General features: G+C 32.9%; 1 protein-coding gene across 2 annotated transcripts in view; it reads left to right on the top strand.

The window, feature by feature from the left end:
- Nucleotides 1-11,488, top strand: part of NRIP1 (nuclear receptor interacting protein 1) — a 66,300-nt gene extending 54,812 nt beyond the window's left edge. For both annotated transcript variants that reach the window (XM_081951473.1, XM_081951474.1), the window contains exon 2: nt 6,006-11,488. In XM_081951473.1, coding sequence (XP_081807599.1) covers nt 6,324-9,809 — 3,486 coding nt within the window. In that variant the 5' untranslated portion in view covers nt 6,006-6,323 and the 3' untranslated portion in view covers nt 9,810-11,488. The remainder of the gene's footprint in view (nt 1-6,005) is intronic.
- Nucleotides 11,489-12,290: the final 802 nt, after the last annotated feature.

The following is a 12,290-nucleotide window of genomic DNA, read 5'->3' as shown; positions in this document are numbered from 1 at the left end:
CAACAAAACCCAAAAATAGTAGTTAAGGAGAATTAACACATATATATGTATCCAAGTGGTTTAAACTTACTAGAGGTAATCAGCCAATATAGCAGACAGAGGAGTAAGATAAGAGGGTTAAGAATTGTGAAATACAAATGAAATATAATAGAAAGGGAAACAATATAAGGTGAGCGATATCGATTGGCAGAAAGAATAGGAAGAATAGGAAGCTCCAGTTCGTATTGTATTGTGTAAATGTGGTCTACGTCTAGTTTTGTGTGTGTGTGTTTTACATGTTTGTAAATAAAATTTAAAAATATTTTTTTTAAAAGAAATATGGTTCCGAGCTGATACCGGTCCAAAAATAATAGATTATTTATTTATCTATCTATCTATCTATCTATCTATCTATCTATCTATCTATCTATCTATCTATCTATTTATTTATATTTGGTACTTCTAGACCGCCCCCTCTCCCAGAAGGGACTCGGGGCGGTGTACAGTCCATAGAGAATATCACAAAATACAATAAAAAATTAAATATGTACAGTTTGGAGGAGGTTAAAATGCAATTAAAAGAACTGTACAAAGCTAATATAAATATAATTTTTTTAAATCCCTAAAACAGACACAACAAATTAAAAAACCCCTAAGATAACCAGATAATAATACATTTGCCAGGAGGGACAGTTGTAATTATGCCAGGCCTGCTAATCGGAACAGGTGAGTCTTCAATTTTTGCCGGAAGGAGCGGAGGTCAGAAGTGGTTCTAATGTCAGGGGGGAGGTCATTCCAGAGGGTTGGGCCCATCACAGAGAAGGCCCTACTCCTTGGTGTCGCCCGTTGGTATTGCCTAGTGGACGGCACCAGGAGAAGTCCCTCCTGTCTGTGTGAGATGAAAGATTTTATGTTGTTTAGTGTAAATCACAAATATTTATATTAGCATTTGGGATATAAATGTAAGAGAAGGAAGAAAACTTCACTAACACATCTTTCTGTGGAGTTTCCCCCCCCCCCCATTCTATAGCTTGCTTTCTTTTTACTTTGTACTCTACACATTTGATTAATTGGTTGATTATGTGCATCAAATCAATGTTGTCTCTTAGTGAATATTCAGATTTTCTGCATAACAAAGTGAACTGGACTTTTAGTTCTTTCAATAGTGCACTTATAGTTATTATAACTGAGTCTATGCATCTTTCTTCCGGTCATCCTCTTTTCTTTCGTTCTACCTTTCCCATCATTAGGGTCTTCTCCATAAAGATACTTCTTTACATAATGTGGACAATTTGAGTCTTTTATTGTGCCTCAAGTGAGAACAAGTGAGACTGATTTATTTGATGAGTCCTTTGTTTGTTTTCTTGACTTTCCATAGTATTTTTAGGAGTGTTCTCCAACACCAGAATTCAAAGGCACCAATAGTGTTCCTATCTGCTTTTGCAAAGTCCAATATTTGTATGCTTAATCTTCTAAAAATCTAAACATGTATGGGAAAGCCCCTGCCTGCAAAAAAATTGAAAATCATTATGCTTTCAGATTTTGAACAATGAAAAAAGTCGATGTATTTGTCTGATATATAAAGAGAGCAGGTGAGGATTTCCTTTAAATTGGAATTTTCACAGCTTCTTTAATAATTAGGAAAAGAAAAGTGGAGTGTTGAGTACTCAGTTATAAAATTGGGAAACTGCTAAAAGGTATCATGTAATTGTTACTGTGGTTGTTGCTGTAGATTTATTATATGTTAAACAATCAATGCAGCAAGAAAATATAAATATATAAATAAAATAATTAGTTTTATGGTTACCAAATTATTTTCAGTTACTAAATTGATTTCATAATTGAATTTATTTATTTATGTGGCCACTCATCTCGTATGCATGACTGTATAAGCAGTTTTCACTAGTTTATACATTTGCTCTAAGTTCACTTGTTGTTTCAGTAGTATATAGAACATTGTGAAAGAAAAAATGTATTTTTCACATTTCATTCAGTTTTGTTTTATTATAAGTAATAGTGATTAACCTTTAGTATGCATTATGTAAATTTCCAGATTATTAATATATGCGCTTATAGATCAAATAAGGACTAATGTTCATTAGTCTTTCCACTATATCAATAAAGAGACTGTTTCATTTTTGCTATTCCCATATTTGATGATGCAACCAGTGATTGATCTCAGGTTGTTGAGTTACAATTATATCACATCTTTAAACCACTTTCTAGAGGCAAAGCAAATATGTGATGTCATCTTCCTCTGGTCATTTCATTAATAAACTGGGTAACATCAGTGCTAGTCAGTGTAATTTTTAATCCATATTTATGTACATTAGTTTGGGTACTGCACCTTGATTAGGGCATTGCTTTCTGCTTTATTGTCTTGTGTTATTCTCTGTTTATCTGCTGTGTGGTTGTAAAATGAGAGATTTTTGATATATACTCATTTTCTCATTTTCATAGTTTATTTTGCTTGTGATGTAATGGATATCCATTTTGTTGGGAAATGATATACGGGCAGTTTGTTTCCCTTTTCTGGTGTTCCAAGTTACGGCAGTATGTTTGTGCTCAATCAAAGCATTATCTGATGCATTCCAATATGATTCTTGAAGTAAGAATCTTCTTAAGAGAATGATTACATTTAATATTCTTTAAGACATGTGATGAGAACTCATTCCAAATTAATAATGCCCCTAAATAATATATTTTAATTTTAAAAAATGATACATTTGTAATAATGTGTAATAATCTAGGACAAATTTCTCTTCTGGTTAGAAACTCACAACAGCTAAAGAATCTCGATAAGGTTGCTTTATTTGTATGCACTTTCATTTGGTTTTGGATTTTCCAAATTGCTCTTGTGATCAATAAAAATCTCAAACTTGTTTGCACATTAGCTGATCTAAAGTATTTCATTCCTACTAGGTCATGAATTTTGCCATAAAACATCCTCCTGTGAGGATTCAAAGTTTCTTATACTGTAAGATTATCATGTAAATAAAAGTCAGAATTACACTTCCTTCCAAATATTCCTTACAGACTATAATGCTATAAATACAATGACATTATGACAAAACAACTAAAAAAGAGAAATGGAATTCAAAATGGTAAAACTAAAAATCAGGAATGTTGTAATGATTAATTTAGTAATAATTAAGATAAAATTAAGATGTTTATCTTTCCCATAAAAACCTTTTTAATGTTGAAGTTTCTAGAATATAAATAATATGCTATGTCTAGGTGTTAAAGAGATCAAAACAGGCTGACAGTTGAGAACAAGAAAAAATATAGTGTAAAAATAATATTCTAATTAATGTACTTTAAGTGCAGAATATCTACTCATAAATGACTTTCAAGGAAGTCAAGTAAAATTGAGAACACATATGTATTGAACTATTCAGCTGAATACTAAGCACTTGGCTTTTTTTTAAGGAAACAAAGATAATTCAAAATATAAATATAGATAAAAGGGTTCTTTCAGATTTAGACCACTTAAAATCACAAGGCTACCATTAAACTCTAATAAATTGATACATTTAAAAAACCCAGTATAGTAATTAAAAATCTTTTACAACTGTAGCCTCTTTTGCTCTCTTTTAAGTTAGGTATTGCTTAAAAGTGTTGTTGTTCAGTTACTAAGTTGTATCCAACTCTTCACAACTCCATGGTATATAGCAGAGTTCCCCAACCTTTCTGGCTTCTTGGACTGGTGGAGGGTGGAAGGATGATTCCATGCGAGTGACGGGCAAGTGCACTGACAGCAACGGAGCATGTGTGCAGGTGCTTGCCTATTGCTCATGTGAATGGGAATGTGCACATGCTTGCCAATTCCATGACCCGATTCTGATGTCTCAAGGCCCAGTAGTGGGCTGTGGCCTGGTTGTTGGGGACCCCTAGTATATAGTATGCCAGGCTCTCCTGTTGTCCACTGTCTGACCACAAGTGCTTAAATGTTTATATAGGATCATTCTAATTATATATTCTTTCAATTCTGATTACTTGCTAAATTTTATATCTATCTTGTACTAGAAAACACAGTTTTTAAGTGGAAGTAAGTGAAATGTGTCTGGTTATTATTGTGCTCCACATAAATATAATTTATCTGGTATTGTTTGAACCATTTATTATGCTATTACATTTATTATACTGTTATATGTATAGTAGCATAATAACATGCTATTATATTTAAGAATCAACTTTATTGTAGCTAATAGTGATGCGATTATAATATGTTTCATCTATGATGAATTAGATATATCTTCTGTTGGCATTACATGTCTGCATACAATTGTAATTATAATTTTAACACACTAATTAATGAATAGAACATTTGTTCGTGACAGATCTAGGGTTCTATTTGTAGTCATTTAGGTTAAGGTTAGGATTTTACAATTTTTTACTATTTTTTGAACCTGTTTTTCCTACTATTAGTAAAGTTTGAGGATCTGTGATGAGAGTATAGATTTTTTTTTCTTCCTGTGGAAAGAAAATTCTTAATATTGAGAACTTTTCAAAAATCTCTTTCCTAGCATTTCCACTGATTTCTTGCAATTGGGTATCCTTTTTTTCTTTCTAATTTTTTTTTTTAATTAGGCACATTGATGATTTCCCCTAAAGTGCCTAGAGTTTGGAATCCCAATTAATGCTTCATCCAACTATCTAATTTATTTTACACATGGGAGAGTGAATAGTAGTTAATTTTCTTCGAGTACCTTAAAAAGCTTGAATGTCTTTCATTTCTCATGCATTCCTTACCCCCATCTACAGGTAATCCTTGACTTATGACCGCAATTGTGACTTGATTTTCAGGTGTAAGTTGTTAAGTTGTAAATCAAGGCCAGACCTGATTTTACATTTTTTGTAGTGATCATTAAACAAATCACTGCAATAGTTTAACAAATCCATGGTCATTAAATGAATATCACAGTTGTAATTGCAAACATATTTTTACAAATGGCTTTTTTTGCTGGAAACTGGCAAAAAATGTCAGAAACAACAAAAAAAGTTGCAAATTGCAGTCATGCGACTGCAGAATCCTGCAACTAGTCAAAATATTGCCGAATACCCAAATATGGTCATATTATGGGGGGGGGGGGGTGTTACACAGCATTTTATGATAGCCAGAAGTGCTTTGCAAGCCATAAAAAACTGGAGAAGCATCATACTGGAAGTGGTTGATAAATTAATAACAGATCCCATCTCCCTAAACCCATCCATCTTACTCTCTCCTTCCCCATATTTTAGTTACAGTTGATAATTTGTATTTTTATAATGTTTTATTATTATATACATACTTTTCTATTGTTTGATTCTTTTTAACATTGTAAGCTGTCCAGAGTCACCGTGTGGTGAAATGGGTGGCAAATTAATAAAAAATAACTTGTTCTGAGGCCATCATAATTTTGAATGGTCATTAAGCAACCAGCCACAAGTTGATACTACCTGTATTGTGACTATTAAGCATGCTACTTCATACGTTATTTCTCTTTCCCCAAATGTGAAAGTTTACTTTGCATGTACTACTGTTATGTCTACTTCTATCATGTCTTATTTATTACTTATTTATGGTGTTAATTGTGGAATAATGATCCATTAAAAAAAGAAACCCTTAAGTTTCTTTGAACTTCAGATAATTATTATTATATACATCTACAAAACCTATTAATCCAAAAACTAGAAATATTACCATATCCAAAAACTAGAAGTATTACCATATCCAAACTTGTATAAATGGTCAGTCTACAACTTTTCTAAATTTATCATCAATCTAATAGAAATCCTTATGAAGATTTTTTAAAAAGAGTATTAATCAATTTATTAGGACTGTGGAACCTCTGATCAATTGCCCACACAACTGCATTCCAGAGCTATTGCAGCTTTCAGTGCTCTTCAAAATCAAGTGAAGGATAATAAAATTATATAGGAAAGTTTACCTTAAATTATACATAGAATCTTGAAATGCACCTGTTTGTATGAAACATAATTTATTTTCTGATTTGCTTGATATTTTATTTCTTTTTATTTTACAGGAATCAAGTGTTTATAATACGACGAAAGAAGATGGAAAACAATATTGTCAGCCCCTAAAAAAATATTTCTAACCTGGCACCATATTTAAATAGTCCCTTGGCATCATAAATGGTGTATATTAAAACAGAGGAAAATGGAACGCTGTGTCTTCTACAAATACTTAATGGAAAGACCTGCAAAAGATTATTGCATCTGCCTTGCATCAAATTTGGAAAAAATGTGTACATTTATTTGTTGAACTAAATTTCAGTTCACATATAATACACTAGATACTAAGTAGAATAAGAAGAGAGTTTTTTTGGATATTTGTATTGAACATGACTCATGGAGAAGATCTTGTCTCTGAGATGCACCAGGATTCCATTGTTCTAACTTACTTAGAGGGATTACTAATGCATCAGACAGCCGGAGGTTCGGGTTCTGTGGTTGACAAAAAGCCTACTAGTAATGCTGAAGATCAAAATTTCAGCGTTTCTGGAAATGCATCTCCCAGCTGTCAGAGAGATGGTGTTCCTAACACACATACATACAGAAGTTCTGGTGTGTTGCATCATAAAAAGGCCAGATTGCTACAGTCTTCTGAAGACTGGAATGCTGAAAACAAAGGGCGATTATCTGATTCCCTTGTGGATATAAATGAGAAAAAAGAAGTGTTGTTGGCTGGCATGGTTGAAAATGTGCCTAAAAGCAAGCAAGATAGCACATTGCTGGCTTCCTTACTACAGTCATTTAGCTCTAGGTTACAGAGTGTTGCTTTGTCACAACAAATTAGGCAGAGCCTTAAAGAGCAAGGATATTCGCTCAGCAATGATTCCTCACAGGTAGAGAAAGACTTGAAGTGCTACGGTGTTGCATCCAGTCACTTGAAGACTTTGCTGAAGAAAAACAAATTGAAAGATGAAAAACTGGAGACTGGTCTGCCAGAGCTAACAACAAACCTAGTTCAAGATCGGTTTAAAGAATCTACACATTCAGGACAGAGTGGTTCAAAAGCGATGAATGAATCACTTTCTTGTGCTGCAAGATTACAAGCTGTTGCAAGCATGGTGGAGAAAAGATCTAGTCCTGCTGCATCCCCTAAGCCAAGTGTTGCCTGCAGCCAACTTGCTTTGCTTCTATCAAGTGAAGCACACTTGCAGCAGTATTCCAGGGAACATGCTCTAAAAGCACAAAATGCCAATCAAATTGCAAGTGAGAGACTTTCTGCTATGGCAAGATTAAAAGAAACTGTTCCTCCAAAAGATGTTGGTCATTTTAAACTATCAAAAGGAATGGAAAGCCATTTGAATGGTCAGGCAAGATGTTCAAACAAAACAATAACCAATAAAAGCAATATCACAAATTTTCACAGTCATATGGGCATAATTCATTCGTCTCCGAAAATTATAAACTTCAAACCAGAAAAAAGTCATATGAAGCCACCTACCAACAGTAGTTTACTTTTGCACCTCCTGAAAAATCATAGTACTACAAAGCAGACTAAACGGTATGAACAAAATGACAGGTCCAGTATTTTTGAGGAAAGCAGTACACCAACTACTGTTGATGAATACTCTGACAACAACCCAAGTTTTACAGAAGATGATAGTAGTGATGATGAGAGTTCCCATTCAAATTGTCTTCCTATAGATTTGTCTTTCAAACAAAAAACAAATACTCAAGATTCAGGGCAGACAGCTTCTCTAGACAATTTAACTCAATCCTTGTTTCATAGTTGGGAATCAAAAGTCCCATGTCTGGAAAACATAGAAGAAAAGGATTCTTCTAAAAATACAAAATTGAATCCACATCAAAAAGTAACTTTACTGCAATTGCTACTCGGTCATAAAGAAGAAGAAAAGTCACCCAAAGTTAGAGAAACTGAAGGAACATTAGTTCCAGCTGATGTGGCGAAATTTAATTTTTCAATGAGTAACAGAACTCCTATTACTGAGTCCTCTAATACTAATCGAATAATTCCAGTACATACTCCTCCTTTGCAAACTTCTACAAAAGCAGATTCACCTATCAACCTTTCACACAATTCTCCTTTAATGATAAAATGTAATTCACCACCATATACTTGCATCATACAGCCCGAGAGACTAACTAATCCAGCTTCTAAACAATTGATAGATCTTACTATTCATAAAGAACTTCATGGAAGTAAACAGAATAAAAAAGAAACTTTACAGACACCATCATCTTTCAGTGCAAGTAAACTATTGCAAAACTTAGCTCAATGTGGGATGCAGTCTTCCATGTCAGTGGATAACCAAAGACAAGCTAGCAAACAAGTGATGACTCTTAACACTGAGAAACCAGTAGGATTAATAGATGGACTAAATACTTCCCTGCTTCATAACACATCATGTACACTTGAAAATAACAGAATGCTCACTAATCAGTTTCTCCCAGGAGAACAAAAACTTCCCAGTTCAGAAATCCAAAATCTTCTAGAACGGCGCACTGTACTCCAGTTACTTCTGGGAACCTCCAACAAAAATATGAATGAAACAAAGGAAAAAATATTTTTAAAAGAAGAGAGTTTAAAAGATCCAACAGAAAAAGTTTTGAATGAACAAATACTGACTGTAAAAATAAAAGCTGAGCCTTCTGAGGAAGAATCCAGTGCCCTTCAGAATTCAAATGCTCAACAAATAATTGAAAATGTTAATAAGAAATTTCCAGAAATGACTCACTCTTTAGAGAGAAATATGGCTATTTCTCCAGCATCAGAAGAATTTCAGTCCCAGTCTCTTACATCTCAAGACTTTTCCTTTTCGAAGAATGGACTTCTAAGTCGATTGCTGAGACAGAGTCAAGATGGCTGCTCTGCAGATATTCTGGACAGGAGAAACCATGAACAGAGTTTTGTGGAATCAAAAAGTCACAATATGCTGCCCAAAAAGAGAAAATTGCATTCTGATTCTTTAGAAGGTCCTTTAAAAATACTAAAAAGTAATAAATGTAGAATATCTGATGTCATAAACAATCACAAGTCTACTGCAGATTCTTTGTATGGTAGTTGTCTTAACCAAAAAGAATCTAAGTTCATCAAAAGTGATTTTGAAATAAAATATTCTTCAGGTTATGGGTCAAATAATGAAAGTGAAAACAGAAGTTGGTCTAGAGAAAGTAAAGGATTTAATGTGTTAAAACAACTGCTTCTATCAGAAAATTGTGAAAAAGATATATCTCAGCATAGAAATAATTTATTAGTAACAGATGGCAAAAACAAAGGAAGCAAACATAACCTAACAAATAATGAGAAGGCTGAATTCAATGTTTCTCCTGTGCATACTCTCATAGGGAACCCCGGGCAACCAAGCAATTGCTTGGACTACCAGACATTTCAATATTCAGTTGCTATGAAGAGTCCTGCCAGTTCTCCCTTCACTGAACATTTGGGAGGCACAGTATCATCAAAGCCAGAATGTGACCAGTTTAGCATTTGTCATATACCTAATGAAAGGGGACCTCTAAAATGGGTCATCACTGATTCTGACAAAAATGATCTTGAGAGAGACTCCCCAAGATTGACCCAAACTAATCCAATATTGTATTATATGTTACAAAAGGGGGGAAACCCTATTAATATTCAGGAAACCCATAGCAAAGATGCTTGGAGAGATAAATCATTTATAGAAAATTCATCTGTCACAATGAAGAAAGAGTTGTCTCCTGTCACAGAATGTAAAACATTTCCTAATAGAAGAAATGCATACAGCAGCCATTCAAATAATAGGGTGTCCATTCAACACAATGGAGAAGTATATGGACTCTTAGAAAAGGTATTAACAATAAAAAAAGAACCCGAGTAGGTTAAAATCTTACAAAGTGTTTACAATCAGGTTTGAATATTTTCTTTGAATAAATTAATGTAAATCTAGCATGATTTGAGAAGAGCATGGTATAGCTATGGTTTTATTTGATGGAATTTTTTTGCTGATATTTAAGATGCATACAGCTTTTGTTCTTTATTTTTGCTTTACTGGAAATTTATCACAATACATGTCATCACGACTTGTTAATTATATAAACGTCCATGAGTAATTTGCAGCTGGATTGTACTCAGTGAGTAACTTCTATTACTGTCCTTGCACATAACTATGTGCTTATGTAAACCCATAATATTTTCCTTACATGTTTCAAAACCATGAAGGTGATAAATCACAGACATTGATTTATCACAAAAATCAAAAAGCTTTATGTGATTTGTACACATGGCAAACAAAAGAAATGGTGAGCAGATTTATTTACATATACCTGGACGAGTGTAGGAATAACTATAAAGACAAAAGCAACTGTAGTAAGATATGTAAAACAGGATCATTTGGAGATACTGGTGTTACTAATGTAATACAGTATCATTTATAAAATAGAAGTGCATCTTCAACATATATTTTCTCTTCCCTCACAACTGGGCTACTACCATCTTGTATTGTTTGCTCATTTATAAAATGTTAAGAATATTTTTTTATATATAAATGGATCATCATCCAGGCCAAGTCATTTTTTTTTGTAATACTTATCAGTGTTAACTAGAGAATTGTACACAATGAAATTTCTAGTGCTTCCAAATGGCTTGTAATTTGTGTTTGCATAATTGGACAGAACCACAAGTAACACTGTCTTTTCTTTAGTTGCCTTTCCTAGACACTCAGCTGAAATAAATTAAAATATAGGTTGTGACTTTAAAAAAATAATGAAGCTGAATCATAAATTACTGGAAGTAAAAGATGCATCTCTTTCACTACTTTTAATTGTTTATTTATTTACATTTATTCAATTTTTCCAGGGAAATTAACATATGAATAAAGTTGAAAGATTCCAGACTCATGCTTAAAAAAAAGAAACAAATTGTGATAGTCAATCTATCATTGTGATCTATTTTTCATGAATTCATATATATAAAAGATTTATATAGCTAAGATGAAAGATGTATAAATTACCAAATGATCAAAACCAGTTCATGATCTTTTTAAAACTTTTTCTATCCTAGCAGTAAGAAAGGAATTGTAGATTGGAAGAACTGAATGATTTTAATATTTAAATGCCTTAAAATAAATAAACTCTTAATTTAAATGTAGAACTGGAAAATATTGTAAAGTAAATAAACTAAGCATCTACTAGTGGGAAAGATGTTATTTTATTGATTCATGGAATTCCAGATACCTAAAGGGGAAAGTGGCAAGAAACATCATTAATAAATGTATTATCTTCAAAATTGTTGGTTTAATTTATTCCACTAGACCTGAAATACATGTTAAACAGATTACAATGCTAAATGAAAATAACTTTTAAATTTAGATTAGTTTCAATAAATTGGTGGATTGTTTAAAATTCTACTGTGTTTTCCCGAAAATAAGACAGGGTCTTATTTTCTTTCAACCCCCGAAATAAGTGCTTGGCCTTATTTTCGGGGAGGTCTTATTATTTTTGAGGTGCAGAAGGCGGTCACCTCATGGCTGTTGCTGCATTGAAATATTTTTGGGGAGGGTTTATTGGGGGAGGGCTTATTTTAGCGCATGCACTCAAAAGCCAATTGGGCTTATTATCCGGGGAGGTCTTATTTTCAGGGAAACAGGGTATATAATTATAATGTTGAAGTATCAAGGTTACTGGTACTTTTATATATAATTTTTTGCATTTATTTTCAACACATTATTTGGTAACATCTTTTATTATGATTAAATCCAGATCAATTCAAGTCTTCCACGGATTTGGGTAAAATTGCATTTGACAAAAAGCCAAGTCTAGTGCAGCTCAGCTCAGCAACTTTAGCTATGTTGAAATATGTCTGTAATAGTTATTATTGGCAGAGTAAACTTTTTATATAATGCATATATACAGATACATATCCTTGGATATATAACATTTTAACCCTGAAAAGTTATGCTGAGAGTAAATGAGAAGGTTACTCTAATTGAAAATCCAGAAATTTATTTCCACAATAACCAGTATGCCATCAAATGAATTGCAAATAAAATGTAAATAGCATAACATCCTTCAATTGTTTCCCAGAAATGCCATTATTCCTTGAGAAGTTAGCATTATATTCAGGTGCCATCAGTAATTTTTTTTGTAATTTCACCTAACCCTCATTACAGCTATTACATGACATATAGGCAGTAGCAGCAAATTATGAGTCTTGCTTCAATTCTTAGGTGTAATATTGAAGTTCAAGTCCTGTGCTCATTATAGGTGAAAAACTCCCTAATCAAATTAAATTGAACTTTTTGTTAAGTTGTGTGGGTAAAACATGGACAATGTGTTTTGTTTTTAAATGGAACAAACACATT

Source organism: Natrix helvetica (assembly GCF_964273705.1).
Source record: "Natrix helvetica genome assembly, chromosome: 4".
Classification (NCBI taxonomy): domain Eukaryota; kingdom Metazoa; phylum Chordata; class Lepidosauria; order Squamata; family Natricidae; genus Natrix; species Natrix helvetica.
This window is presented reverse-complemented; position numbering and strand designations above follow the sequence as displayed.